This window comes from Ursus arctos, unplaced genomic scaffold, assembly GCF_023065955.2.
Source record: "Ursus arctos isolate Adak ecotype North America unplaced genomic scaffold, UrsArc2.0 scaffold_8, whole genome shotgun sequence".
NCBI classification, from domain to species: Eukaryota; Metazoa; Chordata; class Mammalia; order Carnivora; family Ursidae; genus Ursus; species Ursus arctos.
In genome coordinates this window covers 11,554,524-11,575,942 of record NW_026623100.1, presented here as the reverse complement: position 1 = coordinate 11,575,942, position 21,419 = coordinate 11,554,524, and the positions used below count along the sequence as shown (strand labels likewise).

Below are 21,419 nucleotides of genomic sequence, written 5' to 3'. Positions count from 1 at the left end.
ATCAGCTACATGTGGTTAAATTTAAAATAACTGAAATAAAATCAAATGAAATGTTCAGTTTCTCAGCCACCCTAGGGCACAAATTCAACTGTGCATTAGTGTCACGTGGCTGGTGGCTGCTGTACTGGACAGAGCAGATACAGATACGTCATGGAAGAAAGTTCTGTTGGATGGCACTGGATTAAAAAGTGGAAATCAAGAGGGCTTTTACTTCACATGTTTGAATTGTAAACACTTTTTTTCAGTGAGAACATACTCATGTTGTGTTTTATATACAATTAACAAATCAGATACAACTTCTTATTTACAGTACTTTCTTAAATTTAAGGATAAGACTAACGACACAGTATAACATAGAACCATCAGGTTAAGAGTGCCTTCCAGATAAATAATCTATACTGGTTCTAAGAGGGCAGTTTTGGTTTTTCCATTTGCTCTCCTGTATGCTGGTGAAAAGTCCAATGTGGTATATATTCTTCATTAAAATGTAATAACTGGAAAAATCCTAGATTAACAACAACAACAACAAATATCAGTTGACTGAAAACAGACAAGGAAAGCAAGCAGCAGGAATTGATGAGATTTCTTTATTATTTGTCATAAAAATTAGTCAGAACAGGGAAAACACACCATTACCTAAAGTTAGCCAAAAGGATATAAATGATCAAGTGATGATGAAGAGGAAACACTTTTCACTTGTAAAAACAGGACAGAAAAGCATTTTTTTTTCTTTCTTTTTTTTTTTTAAAGATTTTATTTATTTTTTGACAGGGAGAGAGACAGCCAGCGAGAGAGGGAACACAAGCAGGGGGAGTGGGAGAAGAAGCAGGCTCCCAGCAGAGGAGGCCGATGTGGGGCTCGATCCCAGAACGCCAGGATCACGCCCTGAGCCGAAGGCAGACTTAACAACTGAGCCACCCAGGAGCCCCAGAAAAGCATTTTCTTCTTTTGTAATGAAGATACGTAGCTAAAAATCATTAAAATTTGGGCAGAATATTCTTATTATTAGCTTTGTTCACTGAATGTTAGCCAAGTGTCAGGGAGAAACCCCTTTCTTGCTAATTTAGCATATAATTTCACAATTCATGCTCTAAAAATCTCACTATACTCTTCCTCACTTTCTCCTTATCTGTGTATGAACACTTCTACTGGGGGGGGGGTGTGTTCTGGGATGACAGGAACCATTTTGGTTGCGAATGCTCTGCAGTTTACCACAATATGTAGTGTTTTCCCTCCACTGGTCACATTCAAGCTACTGTTAAGGCCTGCAGCACTGGTCCTAAAGAACTCTGGGTGTGGATATTATGGACTATTCTGGAAAGTAACCATGTCACCTTCCAATCAGATGACACAATGAGAAGCTACGGTGGCAGCAAATGTCACATAGTGCAAGTCACTGGGGATGTAGGGTGGGGATTTTAGGAAGTACATGAAGGAGCAACACCAGCCGCTCCACTGTGCAAGAGACAAGGAACTAGTGAGGAGATTTCAAACTTGAAAATAGTCAGTACTAACAGATTAAGATCAGGAATTGGACTTTTTAAATAAACTCTGAGAAACAAACAGGTCTTCAGAGGGGAGGTGGGTGGGGGAATGGGATAGACCGGTGATGGGTAGTAAGGAGGGCACATATTGCATGGTGCACTGGGTGTTATACACAACTAATGAATCATCGAGCCTTACATCAAAAACCAGGGATGTACTGTATGGTGACTGACATAATATAATAAAAAAAATAAATTTGCTTTTAATCGTGATTCTATATTACCCTTCCCTTGGACTTTAATTTCCAGGCTGCCATTACCAAAAACTTATTATTACCAAAAATGAGTATGAACTGTGTTTTAAAAAATTTATGTTATCCTAGAAAAGTAGTGGCCTTGTGTAGCTGAAACCTCTTAAGTTAAACGCAGAGCTATTAAACTCTAATACCAGAGAAACCACAGTTTTAGAAGTGGTTCCAAAAATTCAATACCTGGACTATTGTAATCCAAGATTCCAACCACAGCAAGTTGCACTAAAAGAATACCCCCACTCCGATACATCCATAAAACCCCAGTATTTAAAATAGTCTTGAAAACTCTAACAAACAGAGATTTCATGCTAAGTATTAATTTTTGCCAAAATGAAACTCATTCAACATCACCATCATAAACTCACCTGTAAAGGCTCACTGTGAGGATTGTGTATATTTATTATAGGTGAGAAACTGCTATTCACAGGGACTCTGGCCCCAAGGAATGGCCTCAATCGATATGGGTTTGGAACTCCAACACCAAATACCTATTTCAAAGATGAAAAAAATGCAATTTGAGTTGCTTTAGTAACTAACTCACTAGTAACTAGTAAGTCTTATTTAGATGGAAAAATCTTAACCACCTTTAAAAAGATCACACATGTAGTTTCTATACTTGATTTGGCTACATACTTGATTTACTACATATATATGTGTATTCAGAATTATTTCTATAATATCTCAGAAATTAAAATGATAGCAGTACTTCATAAGCTCATAGAATAGAGAAAAGAAGAAAATAGGGAATCAAAAGATTTCCTTACTCCGACCATACGGAGATGGATTTAGGTATCCAGGTCATACCCACATGGGAAGGCAAGGCCCTGGGTTGATTGACTAAACAGGGTGAGCCAGTCATTCAAATGACAAATATTTATTAAGTACCCATGATGTGCTAGGCACAAATATATACATAGTGAGTGATTTAATAGTGAATAAGAAAGATAATATGCCTGTCATAAAGCTTATATTCTAGCATGAGAGGCAGACTAGATAACAATAAAAAAGTTCTAAAAAACAGGTAATGTGATATAGAATAACTGGATGGGGTGAGGCTGGAAATATTCTTTTAGAGAGCATCGTCAGGGCAATATTCTCTGGGGAAGTGATGTGAGCTGATGTCACCAGCAAGATGAGAAAAAAAAGCCAGCAATGAGAGTGTATTCAGGCAAGGGGAAGTATACAGAGGACATAAGGCAGGAAAGGGGTTAACTTGTTTGAAGACCAGGAATAAGATGAGAAGAAGGGTCAAATGGGATGAGGTAGGAGGGCTATATGGGAGTCAGAACCTCAGAGCCTTGTTGGCCTTAGTCAGAGGTTTACATTTTGCTCTAAGAGCAATGCGACAACATTAGGATTTCCATGGGGAAGTTGACTAGATATGATTTATGTTCACAGAAGGTCACTATGATTACAGTGAATGATGGCCTATGGTAGGGACTGGAGAGGTGCAAGGTTCTGTTGGAGGATACTGTGTCATCCAGTGAGAAGCAATGGCTTAGAAGAAAGCAGTGGCAGTAAGAGGACAGAGGTATACAGACTCAAGATATATTTAGGTGGGGGACTTTGTGAAAGACTAGATGTGGAAAGGTGAAGAATGACAGCTGGACACTGAAGCTCTCCTTGAGGATGACCTGATCACAACCCTCAGGTAGTCCAGCTTGGCCACAACCACCCAGGCAACTGGGGGTGCCTCTGTGGAGCAAAGGTCTTAATAGTCTTATGATAGTCTTCACATACTCAGCAGGAGCTTGTTAAATGAGTGTCATCTATACGGCACTTCAAAGTTACTCATCTTTGCAGGCTGCCTACTAAACAACCATTAAAGACTTATTCACCATACATAAACACAAGTGCCTGACTAATCAGTTTACTCTGACGCTAATTTTCAAGATACACGGTACGTTCTGGGTCCTGGAGAAGACTGTTGAAAACAAAATCATAAAAACTGTCAACTAAGACATTAGCTAAGTAAGGAGTTAAACCAATGTGCTCCAAGCGCAGTATAACACAGTAGTTACTAGGATGGTCTTTGTAGGTGCAAGACATGGGTTTGAATCCCTGCTCAATAACCTACTGGTAGCATAATTTGAACCAATTATTTAGACTTTCTAAACTTCACCTTCCTTATCTAAAAAAATGAGGATAATGGTATCTATAATGCAGGCATAAATGCATGTAAGGTATGTAGTATAGTGCCATATAAGCAATTCTTCTTAAAAATCTTGATAACCTTGATATACAAAAATCTTGATTCATAAAACATTAACAGCTTTTAATAACCTAAACAATTACACATAAAAAGAACAAATTTTAAATAATCATTTACTAAAGAAAAGCAGGCATGTATATTTTAATCTTAAAACTAATATCAAGTATGCTTCATCAACGTGCAAAATTTTAAAAAAATTTAGTCAGTGTACAATATTTTTACTATTATTTTGCTAACCAATCTTACATTAATGCTTTAGCTGTAGCTTTAAAAAACTCTTCAGTCTGATTTGAATAGGGATAGTCATAGATAACCACAGTGAGTAAAAATGCTCTAAGTCTATTATCCCTGAGTTTTTAAAGAGAGTTCTTGATAGGCTGTCATATGATACGTCAGAGATGAGCATAAATAAATGAAAGTTTTAATCCCGGTTCTTACCTGGTAAGTAAATACCCCATGATTGGATGTGTTAATAAATAAAGTATTTTCTACATTTCCCACTACTCTTGCAAGAAAAACTACATCAAATGATGTATTTCCTCCTGGAAGTATTTTCTGAAAAAGAAGAGCAATAAATAAACTAATAACTAAAAAATCCAATAATGCTGACCACAATTAAATAGTTCTTTAAAACAATCATCTTAGAATCATTTCCATGAACTAGGTTCTCCCCCATGAAGGTTTAAGCTTTAAATTATTCTATAATGGAAAATAATAAAAAAGATGTCTTCATATTGATGTCCACAGTCATATAGCTTTGTCAATTACCAGCCTAAAACCCTGTACAGCTGATGGTTTCCTTAGATTCTGTTCATTCAACAATCACTAGGCTGGAATGAAGTGCCTAATTATGGCTGTTCCCTCATCACGTAATCAGGCAGGACTCGAGCCAAAGCTGAGCTTCTTATATAGACGTACTATTCTACTACTAAGCAGCAATTTGTACTATTTCGAAGAAGAAATAAGCCCAGGCCTCAATCCCTTGACCTCCGTCACCCATTCACACAAGGCACTGTATGGGCCCACAACTTAAACTAGGAAAGAAGGCAGGGGTGGCAGTGAGGTGCAGAAACTCACTCTTGTTATTTTGTGCAGATTGAGGATGTCACTGTAGTTAGTGAAATAAAACTTTATTACAACAAAACAATTGGGCTACTCCATGGACTTCAAGGGACTATGACTGCAGTTCTATTTGCAGTGAAGCCTTACAATGCAGAGTCATCAACCTCTCTTTCTGCCTCTATGGCTCGAACTCTAAAATGCTCCCCAGATTGTAGCTTAAAATACATGGCATTGAGATTTCTGGCTTTACTTTAGGATGCAGAAAGCTGGAAAGAGCATTTCCCTTGCTTATCAACAACTAAAAGAATAATCTACAAAATCATAACTTTTCTTGAACCTATCACGGAGTTTGTGTAACAAGTAGCCCCAAATTTAAGGAAAGACAAGCACCTCCGAAGAAAGATGGAATATCTTGGCTCACCCATGGCAGAGAATGGGAAGATGAGGGTACCATATAGAGTAAGATACATTCAGCTAAGATTTTTACACTCTGCTAAAAGCTGATAGCAGGCTAAAAGGAGAGTTGTATCTGCAGACACTAGATGGAGGTCACACTTGAACCATAGTCAGTAACAGAAAGATACTTGGTAAATCTCTAAGTACCTTGAAATCAACACACTTCTAAATAAACCACTGATCAAAGAAGTAGTCACAGGGAAATTAAAATATTTTGAATCAACTGAAAATTAGAACACAACATATCAAAATTTGTTTGCTGCAGCTAAATCAATACTTGGAAGGAAATGCACAGTATTACATGCTTATTTTGGGAAGAAATGCTTCAAATCAATAATCTATGTTTCCACCTTGAGAAACTAAAAAAAAAAAAAAGAGTACATTAAACCCAAAATATACAAAAGGAAGAAAATAATAGACAAAAGCAGAAAGGAATAAAATAGAAAATAGCAAAAAGTCAATAAAAGCAAAGATAACGCTTCAAAAGGTCCATAAAACTGATAAAAACCTAGACAAAATAACCAAGATTAAAAAGGAAGAAGACAAAAATATAAGAAACTGAAATATATACCTTTTACACATAAAAAGGATGATTAAGGAATATTACAAACAACTGTATACCCTAAATTTAATAACTACAAGAAATGGACACATTCTTTGAAAAACACAATCTGCCAAAGCTCATTCAAAATGAAACAGATGCTCAGGACAGACTTACATCCATTAAAGAAGTTTAATTTATAGTTTAAAACCTTCCCACAAAGAAAAGCCCAAGCCCAGATGCTTTCATTGGCAGAATGGTAGAATTCTCTATCATCTACTGAAGGAGGAATTAATATCTATCTTACGTACTTTACAGCATACAGAAAACTTTACAGCATACAGAAAAGTAGGGAATATTCCCCACCTTGTTTTATTGGTTCAGCATTACCGTGATACCAAGGCCAAAGACTTGATGAGAAAAGAAAACCACAAGTCAATAAGCCTCATGAATGTAAACCCACAATCAACTACAAAATATTAGCAAATTAAATCCAGTCAATATATAAAAAATGGTAATATATCATATGACTAAGTGGTTTTTATCTTGATAATGCAACTCTAGTTCAACATGCAGAAGTCAAATCAATGTAATTGATATTTTCAACTTACTAAAGAAAAGTCAGATAAGTCATTTCAAAAGGTGCATAAAACAAATCGACAAAATTCAATATCCACTCATGATTCAAAATCTCAATAAACTGGTCAGTAGAAGAGAAATTCCTCAACCTGATAAACAGCATTAAACTACCAGTTTAATTCACGGTGGATGACTGAATGCTTTCCTGCCAAAATGTGATCAAGGCAAGGATGTCCTCTCATGACAGCTGATCAACATTATATTGGAAGTACTGGTCAGCGCAATGAGGCAAGGAAAAGAAATAAAAGGCATACACATTAAAAAGTAAAAACAATCTGCCTTAATTCACAAACAACATTGCTGTCTATATAAAGAACTCCAAAAATACCTTCAAAAACCCTCCCAGAATAAAAGAGTTTAACCAATCACAGGAATCAAGGTCAACGTATAATGATCAATTGTATTTCCACATACTAGCAATGAATTTTAGAATTCTAATTTTTAAAAAGCATCATTCACAATCACACACACAAATACTGAGGTGTAAATCTATTAATGTGCAAGTTCTATAAGATGAAAACTACAAAATATTGCTGAAAGAAATCAAAAGAAGCCTTTAAAAAAATGGAGACATACTGTGTTCATGGATCAGAAGACTCAATACTGTTAAGATGGTAATCCTCCCCAAACTGACTTATATATCCAATACAACTGTAATAAAAATTTCAGTCTAAGGAGAAAAAGCTGCATGCAATGTGAGATAATATCCTACAGCAGAAAAAGTACATTGCTGATAGGAAAACTGATGAAATTCATATATATTTTTTAAAGATTTTATTTATTTATTTGAGAGAGGTGAGAGATGAGAGAGCGAGAGCGAGCACAACCAGCAGGGGGGAGGGGCAGAGGGAGAGGGAGAAGCAGACTCCCTGCTAAGTGGAGAACCTGCCCTGGGGCTCAATCACAGAACCCTGAGATCATGACTAGAGCTGAAGGCAGATGCTTAACCGACTGAGCCACTCAGGCGCCCCTCATAAGTTTTTTAGTAATATTGTACTAATGTTTATTTCCTTGTTATGATAATTGTATTCTGATTATACAAGATGATAGCATTAGAAGAAACTGGGTGAGGGATACAAGGAGACTATCTGTACTTACTTTTTTATACATTTAAGAGTACTTCAAAATAACATAATAAAAAAAAATCCCAGCAAGATTTAAAATAAAAGAAATTGACAAGCTAATTTCAAAACTGAGATGGCAAGAAGAGGGAATAGAAAGAGCAAAACAGGGGCGCCTGGGTAACTCAGTTGGTTAAGCATCTGCCTTTGGTTCAGGACATGATTTCCATGTCCTGGGACTGAGCCCTGTGTTGGGCTCCCTGCTCAGTGGGGAGCCTGCTTCTCCATCTCCCTCTGCCCTCCACACCCCCACCCCCTGTGCCCATGCTCTCTCTCTCAAATAAATAAAATCTTTAAAAAAAAATTCTTCAAAAAAAAAAAAAAAGAGCAAAACAATTTTGAAAAAAGAAAAAAAAAAACTGGAGGACTCACAGCATCTAAAAATTATTTAAAAGCTACAGTAAACAATAAAGTGTGGTACTGGTGAAAAGGTAGACGTTTTAGAGTCTATTAGATACGTATTAGAATGGAGACCTACTGTGTTCCAGACATACTGAGAGTCCAAGAAACAGACCCACACTTATGAGGTCAACTGATTTTTGATAAAAATGCAGAGGGATTTCAATGAGAAAGAATAGTCTTTTCAACCAATGGTGTAGGAACAACTGTATGTTCATATGCAATACAAAACGAGCTTGAGTCACAGCTCATACCATAAACAAACATTAACTCAAAACAGATCACAGACCTAAATGTAAAATCTAAAACTATTAAACTTCTGGAAGAAAAATTGGAGAAAATTTTTGTGACCTTGGTTTGGGCAAAGAGTTCTTAGCTACAAGTCCAAAAAGCATGACCCATAAAAGAAAAATTGATAAAATGGACTTCATGGAGATGAAAAACTTGTCCTTGGAAATATTCTGTAAAGAGAATGAAAAGACATGCTGCAAACAGGGAGAAAAGATTTGCAAATCACATATGTGATAAGGACCTGTATCTAGAATACATAAAGAACTCATTTAAGAAAACAAACAACCCAACTAAAAAGCAGGTGAAAGAATGGAGCAGACTATTTCACCAAAGAAAATGTATGGATGGCAAATAAGCAACTGAAGAGATTTCACCATCGTTAGTCAGTGATGAATGTAAGTTAAAATAAAAATGAACGCTATTTGAGTGACTAAAATTAAAAACAAGCAAACAAAACCCATCCTCACAATACTAAGTACTAACAAAGATGCTGAACAACTGGAGCATACATTCATTCCTGGTGGGAATACAAAATGGTACACTCACTATGAGAAACTAGTAAGCATATACTTAGCGTAAGACCAAGCAATTCCACTCCTGAGTATTTATATAAGGGAAATGAGGAAAAGAAAATTTATGCTCACAGAAAAATCTATACATGAACATTTATAGTGGTTTAACTTATAATAACTCCAAACTGGGAGGAATGTAAATGTCTTTAACTGGTGAATGGATAAACAAACTGTAATACTGTCATCCAATGAAATATTACTGAGCAATAAAGTGGTACAAAGAACAGATACATCCAACTACATGGATACTGTGAAATGCATTAGGCTAAATGAAAGAAGGCGGACTCAAAAAGCTATATACTGCATGGTTCCATTTATATAACCTCTGGAATAGGGTATACTCAGAGGCTTGAGTTGACTGAGTTGTCAATTACATGACTATGAATTTGTCAAAACTCAGAACTATACATTAAAATGGGTGAATTTTACTGAAAGTATACTATAATAAAAATATTATATTTGCACATTCACTCAAGACAGTATTTTAGCCTGGACCTTTTTTATAAGGGTCTCAGTTTTTATAAGGGTCTTCAGTTTCCTGGAGTGAGGACAAATAATTGAATGTTTAGGTTTAACTACTGGTAGGCAAGAGTAAACTCAAATCTACATTAAGACAACAAAAATCTCTAAACAAAATGGTAATTTCACTGAGCACAGGCAGTCTGTCCACACTTCCCACTGTTGTGAATTTAACTCTAAGGGGTCATGTTGCTAGTCACCTACTTATCACCTTCATTACTCCTCTGACAGTTGAAGGACTCATTGCTGACACCTAGGGGCACAGAGAGGCACTTCAAGTCTGTTTGAGAAAAGAACGTCATTTTTCCCATCTAAGATGCTAGTGCTTGTCATACAGATGCTTAATTTTGTAAATCACCAAGGGGAAAAAAAAAAAGGGAAAAAAAACACACTAAAAAATGCAGAGCTAATAAGAAACTTCACATTTTAAAGTAAGGCATGGGGATAACAAAAACCTCACAGAAAGGGGCAGTGAAGAAATCTGTATGACTCACTCTGGGTACTGCATTGAGGGAGGAAAACTAATTTACTCTTAGAATTTCAAGTATAGCTCAGGACTCATGCAGGTTTATAATGTGATTACATATTGGTGGTCCCTCAAAAACCTCAAGCAGTAAATGTTTAGTTAGCAGTGTGGGGACCACCAGTGCCGTCACTCTGGGGGAAAATGCAACTTCAATGCAAGCTAACATTGACAGTACTACGCCCTTCATCGTAAGATGTGTTTCAAGTTCAGAGACATAAAAATGTTGAAAACACTGTTTTAGAATCAATGAGTATGGTATTCCTGTTTGACAGCAGTTCTAATGCCAATGAAGATATTCAAAAGGGCTGTGTTTACCACAGGGAAATTTATCCAGCCAGAGAAAAACTGGTATCCTTTAAAATTTTTATGGGAACTTATGTATATATTTAAATAGCATCTTTCAAAAGTCCATCGAAATTCAAAAAGGAAGGAAAATTATCATGGAACACTTAATTCTTAGTATAACCTCTTGCTACTACCAGAATTGGATATCTAGTCTTGAGTAAGTAGGTGATGCATTGGAGACCTGAGTTTCTAGTTCTGTCACTAAGAAACTGTGATTTTGGCAAGTCATTTAACCTCTGTAGGTTTCAATTTGTCCTAAATTCAAAATGAACCAGTTTTATTAGATGATCTCTGAGATCCTAATTATCAAAGAAACCATAAACATGACCAATCCCACTGCTTAATTCCTATGGAAGATGAGGCTTTGCTTCATGATGTCATTTATATATGAGGAGGGGCGGCGAAGAGTCTAGAAATGAGAGTATAAGTTCTCTTTGATAGTTCTCAGTATCTATCAAGACTTGACTCCACTATTATTTCAGTACTTTAAGAAGAGGCTGAGACAGAACAAATATTTCCCTTCTTCTCCTCCTCCTCCCTTCCTCTCTCCCTCCTCCCCCTCCTCTTTCTTTTAATAACAGGGAAAATCTAATTCCAAGTGACACTTAAGGATGTAACAAAACAGAACAGCAGGCTCAGAAACATAATCTTCCCATAGAATTCATCAGATTTGCTACAATTTATCCTTTTGTCCCCTTTCCTGCACACTTTCTAAATTAGATGAATTTGGTGTGATAAAAAATTAGGAAACAGTATAAAAAGTAATGAAGAACAAGCAAGGTGTGCTAGCTTTAACTTAACATTACCTGCATCTAAGTATTTCACCTTTGTACCACTGCTTAGTCCCTGGCCGGCTCCCTCGGGAGGCTCATCCAGGTCTACGACTTCACCAGTGACTCTTAAACTTCCATTTCAAATCCACTCTTTTCCCTTATAATCTAAACTCAGACGCCAACTGTCAGTTGGCACTTGTACCTGGATGTCTAAGAGACATCTCAAATCTAAAACGTCAAAAACTGAGCTGATTATACTCCCAAAATCTGTTCTACCCTCAGCCTTCTTCATCCCAGTTGATGGCAACTCTGTCCTTTAGTAGCTTGGGACAAAAACTATAGAGTCAATCTTGACTCTTCTCTTTCTCTTAGTCCCACATCAGGAAATCCTGTTGGCTATGTCTTCAAAATATATCACAAATCCAACAGCTTTCTTCACTTCTTCACCCTTGTCAGAGTAACTGTCTTCTTACCATGAGGTACTGCAATAGCTAATGTAACTAGTGTCCCTGATTCTCCCCTTGCTCTTCTGCAGTCTCTTTTTGATAAACAGTGATCCTTATAAATATAAGCTATCATTTTATTCCTCAGCTCAAATCTGTGAAGGCTTCCAATTTCAATCAGGATAAAAGCCAAAGTCCCCAACATAGCTTCTAAGGGCCTTGACAGTTTGCCCCTCCCATCCCCCTTCATTTCTCTCACCCTTGGGTCACTCTGGTCTAGCCACACTGTCCTGTTTCCACACAGGCATGCTTTCACATCGGAGCCTTTGTGCTGCTTGTATCCTCTGTCTGGAATATTCTTCTTCCATATATTCCACTTCTTTCCATTCAGTACTCTCTCTCACCTCCTTCAAGTCTGTTCAAATGTCACCTTCTAAATGAAGCCTGTCCTGACTCTATTTAAAATTGGAGGAGTGATGGCAGCATGAGATGTCAGCATAACACTGTCATGGTAGCATAAGACGTTCCTCCTTTTTGCCCTCCTTTTAAAGCTATGGATTAGAAATCCATTCACAAACAGAAGTGCTTTTGTGGGAATTGTGGGATTCAGCACCATATGCCAGGGGACCTGGGAGTTGTCTCGATCACCTGTGCATCTGGTAGTAGGTGGGCAGACTTCAGTATGGGCTGCAGAATCAGTGCACTTGCCCCAACCACTCTTGCCACGGTGAGGAAAAAACCTGCGGAGTGCTGACCTAGGCAGATACCCATACAAGACAGACGTTGCAGAAGACCAGCCTTTCTGGGGACACATTCCATTATGCCACTGAAGAAAAAAAAATGTTTGGTCACAGTGGAAACTGTAAGAGGAATTTTCCCAGTGCCACTCCCCTTTCCCCTACTCCACCAAAGCAACACTCCATGGAAATGAATTATCCAGAAGTGGAGGGAAAAGGAGAGCAGTGAGTGAGTACCCAACTACCCCAGTTGTGCGGGGCATGTCAGGAGAAACCCATTTCTTTCCAGCAGCACCCAGAGTACAGAGGCAGGACCCCCAAAACTGGGAAAGAGAAGAGAGCAGGAAAGAGACAGATAAGAATAATCAAGGGGCATTAAGAGTACACAGTTGCTGGTGACTGTGCTCAGGACTTCAGCAGGAAGTCTGCCCATAAACCTCTGGGAATACTTCGTCTGTTGATACTCTCACTGGGTCTATAGGCATCCCAACACCCTAGTGCTAAACCCACATGTCCTCTCACTCTGCAGCTGGCTCCTCATGCTCACTCCCAAGTGCAGTGGTGAGAGCAAGTCCAATAAATGGACTGTTATCAGGAAAACAGCAGGATGTGTGGGCAAGGGAGAAACCACAAACTTGAGTACCACCTCCTGGAAAATCTAAAAGATGGAGAAAATCCAAACATAACAGCACCAAGAAATAGTATACCCCATCTGAAGACAACAAGTAAAGATTTAGGAAGGGGTCTGCTACCTCAAACATAAAAGCAGAAATGCAAAACTACAAGGAACATGAAAAATAAAAAAACATGATCACCAAAAGAACCGTAATTCTCCAACAACCAAAAGCACAGATTTTTGCAATCTATCTAGCTGGAAAAAAAAAAAAGGGAACTTCTTTGAATCTTTTAAGATTTTATTACTTGAGAGAGAGAGCACAAGGAGGGGGAGCAGCAGGCAGAAGGAGAGGGAGAAGCAGGCTCCCCACTGAGCAGGGAGCCTGGTGTGGGGCTCGATCCCAGGACCTTGGGATCATGACCTGAGCTGAAGGCAGATGCTTAACTGACTGAGCCACCCAGGCACCCCTCAAAGTAGTTCTTCTGAACAAGCTCAGTGGTGTACAAGAAAACTCAGAAGGACAATTCAATGAAATCAGGAAATAATACACAAACAAAATGAGATATTTAACAAAGAGAAGAAATAACAAAAAAGAACCACAATGAAATTCTGGAGTTTAAGATTTCATTGATTGAAATGAAAAAAAAAAAATGCAACAGAGAGCATGTATGGCAGAGTAAAGCAAAGAGAAGACAGAATAAGTGATCTAGAAATTTTGAATTATCCCACTAGAACAGAACAAAGGAAGAAGAATTTAAAAGAGTGAAGAAGTCTATTGAATCTATGGGAGTACATCTAAGAACAAATATAATAATCAGAGTTCCAGAGAAGAGAGGGAGAAGGGGGCAGAAAGTTTATTTAAAGAAATAATAGCTAAGAACTTCCCAAACTTGAGGAGAGGCCTGGACATCCATGTTCATGAAGCTAATAGATCACCCTATTATCTCAATGCAAAAGACCTTCTCCAACATATGGTATAATGAAACTGTCAAAAATCAAAGACAAAGAGAGAATCCTAAAAGTACCCAGAGAAAAAAAGAATGTAATGTATAAAGGAACTCCATGAGGCTGTTAGTGACTTCTCAGCAGAAACCCTACAGGCCAGGAGAAAGTGGGATGAGATACTCAAAGTATTGAAAGAAAAAACTGCTAGCCAAGAATAGTCTTGTCTGACAAAGTTATCCTTCATAAGTGAAGGAGAAATAATGACTTTCTTGGACTAACAATTCACTGGTGGTGAATTCTGAGGGAGTTTATCACCACTAGACTTGCTTTGTAAGAAATGTTTAAAGGAGTTCTTCTAGCTGAAATGAAAAGATGTTAATAGTGATACAAAAACATATGGAAGTATACAACATACTGGGTAAAGGTAAATATACAATGAGACATAGAAAATCCTAATTCTGTAATAGGATGGTGTGTTAACCACTTAACTGTACCAGAAAGACTAAAGAAGAAGAGTATTAAAAATAATTGTAGCTGTATAATTTGTTATAATTTGAACACATAATATAAAAAGGTCAATAATGACATCAAGCATATAAAAGGGGGAAGAGTAAAAGGTGAAGCTTTTATACAACTGAAGTTGCTATCAGCTTAAAATGGACGGCTTTATAAGATGTTTTATGTAAGCTTCATGGCACCAAGAAGCAAAAAAAAAGATTCACAAAATTTAAAGAAGTGGGAAACAGACTGGGGGAAAAAATCACAAGTCTATAAAGGCAGGCAGAAATAGAGGGAAAGATAATCAGTGGAAACACAGCACAATCAAAAAGCCATTAAGAAGACTGCACTGTAAATCCTTACATATCAAGAATAACTCTAAATGTAAATGAATCGAATTCACCAATAAAAAGGCACATAGGGACTAGATAAAGAAATGAGACCCAGCTCTATACTGCCTACAGAAGGCAAACTTCAGCTTTAAGGACAAACATTGGCTCAAAGTGAAGGGCTGGAAAAAGACATTCAGTACAAGTGGAAACCAAAAGGTGGGGGGGTGGGGGTGGGTATGCTTGTATCAGATGAACAGACTTTAAAAGCCAAAAATGGTAACAAGAGATAAAGAAGGTCATAGTATAATAATAAAGGGGTCAATGAATCAAGAGGATATAACAATTATAAATATATATGTACCCAACATCGAGTACCTAAATATATTAAGAAATATTGACAGACTTGAAGTGAGAAATTGAAAATACAATAACAGCAGGGCACTTCAATACCCCACTTTCACCAATGGATAGATCATCCAGACAGAACACCAACAAGGAAATGTTGGACTTGAACCATACATTAGACCAAACAGACCTAACAGACATTTATAGATCATTCCATCCTACGGCAGCAAATACATGTTCTTCTCAAGTGCACAGAAAACACTCTCCAAGGCAGACCATATGACAGTACACAGAACAAGTCTTATGGCAAATTTAAGAAGACTGAAATAATTCCAAGTATATTTTCAGACCATAATGGTATGAAACTAGAAATCAACAAAAGGGAAGCTGGAAAATCTACAAATGTGTGGAAATTAAACAACATACCCCTGAACAACCAAGGGGTCAAAAAAGAAATCAAAAGGGAAACCAAAAAAGAAACAAATGAAAATGGCAACTCAACATATGAAAACTTATGGGATGCTGCAAATGCAGTTCTAAAAGGGACTTTATAGTTATAAATGCATATGTTAAGAAAGTAGAAGCACCTCAAATAAACAACCTAACTTTATACCTCAGGGAACTAGAAATAGAAAAACAAACCTAAGTCCAAAATTAGCAGAAGAAAAGAAATAAAAATCAGAACAGAAATAAATAAAATAGAGACCAGAAAAACAATAAGGAAAAAAACCACTGAAACTAAGAGCTGGTTTCAAAAATATAAAGCAAAATCGGCAAACCTTTAGCTACACAAACCACGAAACAAGACAATACTCAAAGTCAGAAGTGAAAGTCAAGTGAGACATAACAAATGATATTACAGAAATACACAGGATCGTAGGAGACTAGTATGAACAATTATATGCCAACAAACTGGATAACCTAAGAAATGGATAAATTCTCAGAAACATACAACCTACTAAGAATGAATCAGGAAGAAATAGAAAATCTGAACAGACCAGTGAGTAAGGTGATTGAATCAGTAACCAAAACCCCCCAACATAGAAAACCCCAGGAAAGCTGGTTTGACTAATGAATTCTACCAAACATTTAAAGAAGAATTAATGCCAATCTTTCTCAAGCTCTTCTAAAAAACTGAAGGGACAGAATACTTCAAAACTCATTTTATGAAGCCAGCATTACCCTGAGACCCCAAAGACAGACAAGGACAAACAAGAAAACTATAGACCAATACCCTCGATGAATACAGATGCAAAAATTCTCAAAAAATATTAGCAGACTGAATTCAACACACATTGAAAATACTATATACACCATGACCAAGTAGGATTTCTCCTTGGGATGAAAGAATGGTTCAATATATGCAAATCAATAAATGTGATACACCATGTTACCAGAATGAAAAAGATCAAATGATCATCTCAATTAATGTAGAAAAGCATTTGACAAAATACAACATATTTTCAAGACAAAAACCCTCAACAGATTGGGTAGAGATAGGACACAACTCTATATAATAAGGGCCACATATGGGGGTGCCTGGGTGGCTCAATCAGTTAAGCATCTACCTTCAGCTCAGGTCATGATCCCAGGGTCCTGGGATTGAGCCCTACATTGGGCTCCCTGATCAGTGGGGAGCCTGCTTCTCCCTTTCCCTCTGCTGCTCCCCCTGCTTGTGTGCTCTCTGTCCATCAAATCAATAAATAAAATCTTAAAAAAAAAATAAAGGCCACATATGAAAAATCCATAGCTCACATCATACTGAACAACAACAAAAAAAAAACAACTGAAAGCTTTTCCTCCAGATTAGGAACAAGTTGAGGATGCCCACTCTCACTATGCTTACGCAGTGTAATAATGGATGGCCTAGTTAGACCAAAGAGACAAACAAATAAATAAAAGTCATCTGAATCAGAAAGGAAGAAATAAAATTGTCATATTTGCAGATGATCTGATCTTATATAGAAAAAAATCCTAAATAAAGACTCAACCAAAAAACTGTTGGAATTAATCAACAAATTCACTATATTTGCAGGATTTAAAATCAACATACAGAGATCAGTTGTGTTGGTATAAACTAACAATGAAACATCTGAAAAAGAAACGAAAACTGTCCTGTTTACAGTGGCATAAAAAAATACTTGGGAATAAATTTAACTAAGGAGGTGAAAGATCTGTACAGGTGCACCTCATTTTATTGAGCTCCACTTTATTGCACTTCACAGATACTGCATTTTTTACAAATTGAAGGGTGTGTGGCAACCTTGTGCTAAGCAAGTCTATCGGTGTAATTTCTTTTCAATAGCATTTGTTCACTTTGTGTCTCTGTATCGCACTTTGGTAATTCCTGCAATATTTCAAACTTTTTCATTATTCTTATATTTGTTACGGTGATACGTGATTAGTGATTATGACTCACTGAAAGCTCAGATAATGGTTAGCATTTTTTAGTAATAAAGTACTTTAAAATTAAGGCATATACTTTTTTTTAAAGACAAAATGATACTGCATGCTTAACAGACTACGGTACAGTGTGAACATAAATTTCATGTGCCCTGGAAAACTAAAAAAATCATTTCATTGTGATACTCACTTTATTGTAATATTTACTGCAGTGGCCTGGAACCAAACCCATAATATCTGAGGTATGCCTGTGTTATGAAAACTACAAAACCTTGATGAAAGAAACTGAAAACACAAACAAATGGGGAAGATATCCCATGTTCATTGATTGGATGAACTAATATACTGGTAACTGTCTGTCAAAATGTCCATACTACCTAAAGTCATCTATAGAGTCAAGGCAATCCCTATCAATATCCCAAAGGCATTTTTTACAGAAATAGATAAAACAGCCCTAAAATCTGTATGGAACCGTAAAGACTCCCAAGTAGCCAACACCATCATAAGAAAGAACAAAGCCTAAGGGATCACACTTCCTTCTTTCAAACTGTACTATGAAGCTGCAGTAATTAAAACAGTATGGTACTAGCATATAGACCAATGGAACAGAATACAGAGCCCAGAAAGAAAACTCCGCATATGCAGTCAACTAATATTTGACAAAGAAGCCAAGAACACTCAATGGGGAAGGGTAATCTCATCAACAAATGGTATAAGGAAAACTGGATAACCATGTGCAGAAAAATGAAATTGGATCCCTATCTTCCATCACTCACCAAAATTAATTAAAAATGGATTTAAGGCTTAAATATAAGACTTGATACAATAAACCGCCAGAAGAAAACACTGATATTGGAGTGGGCCATGATTCTTTGAATATGACACCAAAGCCACAAGCAACAAAAGCAAAAATCAGTGAGTGGGACTATATCAAACTAAAATACTTCTGCATAGCAAAATAAAAGGTCAACAGAACAAAAAGGAAACCTATAATATGGGAGGCGATATTGCAAATCATGTCAGATAAGGGGTTAATATCCAAAATACATAAAGAACTCATACAACTCAATAAAAAAAACCCCAAAAATCTGATTAAAAAAAATGGCCAGAGCAACTAAACAGATATTTCCCCAAAGAAGACATAGCCAACAGGTATACAAAAAGATACTCAACAATTCTAATCATCAGGGAAATGTAAATCAAAACCACAATGAGATATCACTTCATAACTGTTAGAATGGCTATCATCAAGTAGAGAAAACAAGTGTTGATGAGACCTGGAGTAAGGGAATCCTGTACACTGTTGGTGGGAATGTAAATTGGTTCAAAACAGTATGGAGGTTCCTCAAAAAATTAAAAATAGAACCACCATATGATCTTGCAATCCTACTTCCAAGAATTTACCCTAAGGAAATGAAAACAGGATACTGAAGAAATAAATGCACTCCCATATTTACTGCAGCATTATTCACAATAACCAAGATATAGAAACAGCTCAAGTGTCTATCAAGAGGTGAGTAGGTAAAAAAGACATGGTACACACACACTCTCTCTCTCTCTTTCTCTCTCTGCATGGAATATTACTCAGCCATGAGAAAAAAAGAAATCCTGCCATTTTTAAACAACATGGATGGACCCTGAAGGCATTGTGCTAAATGAGATAAGCCAAACAGAAAAAGACAAATACTTTCTGCTATCACTTATACGGAATCTAAAAAAGCCAAACTTGTAAAAACGGAGAGTAGAATGGTGGTTACCAGTGACTGGATGATGGGGGAATTGGTGATATATTGCTGAAGGGTACAAATGTAGAAGAAAAAGAAGTTCTGTAAATGTAATGCAGAGCACAGTGATCACAGACAACATTATATTATAAACTTCAAAGTTCCTAAGAAACTAGATCTTAATAGTTCCCACCAGAAAAGAGAAATGATAATTATGTGACATGATAGAGGTCTTAGCTAACTCTATGGTGGTAATCATATTGCAATACACAAATGCATCAAATCAACACACTGTACATCTTAAAGTTACACAGTGTTAAAGGCCAATGGTGTACCTAAAACTTAAAAAATGTTAAATGTCCATTACATCACAATTTTTTTTAAAAAGAAAAAATTGGACAACACCTCCCACTGCACTCCTAATCCCTTTATCTTACTCTTTTTCTCTGCTCATCATCTAATCATCCGCTCATCATCATCTAATATTTTATAAAATTTACTTATTTATTACTGTTGCCTCTCCTCTTGCTGCTGCTGTCACCCAAACCCCTCCAGAAGTGTAAGTGAAGAATCTTCGTTGTTCAGGGATAAATCCAAAGTGCCTGGCACGTAGTAGGCGTTTAAGAAATATTTGTTAAATTAATTAATTCCTTATTTCCACACAGGTGGTAAACTATTTTCTAATTTAAACTTTCTTACATGTTTTAAATTGCAAAAGTAGTTAAGTGCTTATTTTACTTGGAGATACAGTGCGAAGATGTATGAAGAAACCATTATTACAACAAACCTTCCCCCATTCTCATCCTTTTCAGCTTACCAGTTAACCCAGTTTACCTATCTGTACCTTACTCTGGCTCTTAATAATATGTCCAAATATGTACATATTTTCTACTTTTTATAAAAATGGCATCATATTCTACTCTACAACGTTCTTTTCTTACACATTAACACATGTATCATAGTATTCTGTATCAATAGATATGGATCGATTCATTCTTTTTATTATCCACATAATAATTTTCCATACTATAGCTAGATCACATTTTGTTCAATTCCCATTAACATGCATGGATATCAGAGTTTAACCTGAAATAGAATAAATAATGTACAGGCTTCTATATCTAATTAACAATAGTCATTAATATTCATTAATGACCTTCAACCCATGAGAAGAGATTATTATATTAAGCATAGTAAAATACGTGGGCTAAAACATTTAATTTTAGTCACAGATTGAAATAATGTTTTCCTTGTTAATCTTCAGATTATCTGAAAATTTAATGAATCAAAACGTTCTAGATAATCAAGAAAAAATAAGTTGTGTTTGCTTACTATGTCTGTAAGGCACTACATTTTTATAATTCTTACCATAATCAAAATTTGACTATTATAACAGAGTATTAAAAAAATCTGTATTCTTTGATACAAAACATATATTACATATTTTATGGTCAATACACAATACAGTCAAGAAAGATGAACAGGTCTAAATTGCAGTCTTAATATTATGGAATTTTAAATTGTAAGTATAATTAACCAGACAATTATAGTTAATTAGCAGGTATTACAAATAACAGATAATTATTAGAAGTAATATATAGAAAAACAAATTGTCACACAACCACATTCCTTATTACCCTTATTCTTCTTGATTTTCAGGTTAAAACAAAACCTTACTAAGGGGTTTATTTGCCTGTGGGTTATTATATGGTTATATAAAACTTGGCCTTTTATTTTATTTTATTTTATTTTATTTTATTTTATTTTATTTTTTTAAAGATTTTATTTATTTATTCGACAGAGATAGAGACAGCCAGTGAGAGAGGGAACACAAGCAGGGGGAGTGGAAGAGGAAGAAGCAGGCTCTCAGCGGAGAAGCCTGATGTGGGACTCGATCCCAGGACTCCGGGATCACGCCCCGAGCCGAAGGCAGATGCTTAAGGACTGACCCACCCAGGCACTCCAAAACTTGGCCTTTTAAAAAAAATAACTACTCTTTTTTCTACTTCCTACTGGTTAGTTAATACAGAGATGATATTGGTAAATAACTGGAAACTTAAATGAGTTACAGAAAATGTTCTATTCTCAAGTAAATAAGATCTGACCAGGAATTCTGTAGGTGACA

At 36.4% G+C, this 21,419-nt stretch overlaps 1 protein-coding gene across 2 annotated transcripts in view; it reads right to left on the bottom strand.

Annotated features, from left to right (window-relative positions):
* Positions 1-21,419, bottom strand: part of TMEM131 (transmembrane protein 131) — a 239,800-nt gene that overhangs the window by 79,455 nt on the left and 138,926 nt on the right. The window contains exons 1-3 of one of the 2 annotated variants that reach the window (XM_057309282.1): positions 12,343-13,191; positions 4,446-4,562; positions 2,161-2,283 (exon numbers count right to left, since the gene is read on the bottom strand). In XM_057309282.1, coding sequence (XP_057165265.1) covers positions 2,161-2,283; positions 4,446-4,562; positions 12,343-12,513 — 411 coding nt within the window. In that variant the 5' untranslated portion in view covers positions 12,514-13,191. Of the gene's footprint in view, positions 1-2,160; positions 2,284-4,445; positions 4,563-12,342; positions 13,192-21,419 lie in introns of those variants that run through there. The other variant, XM_026487434.4, reaches the window with a different exon arrangement.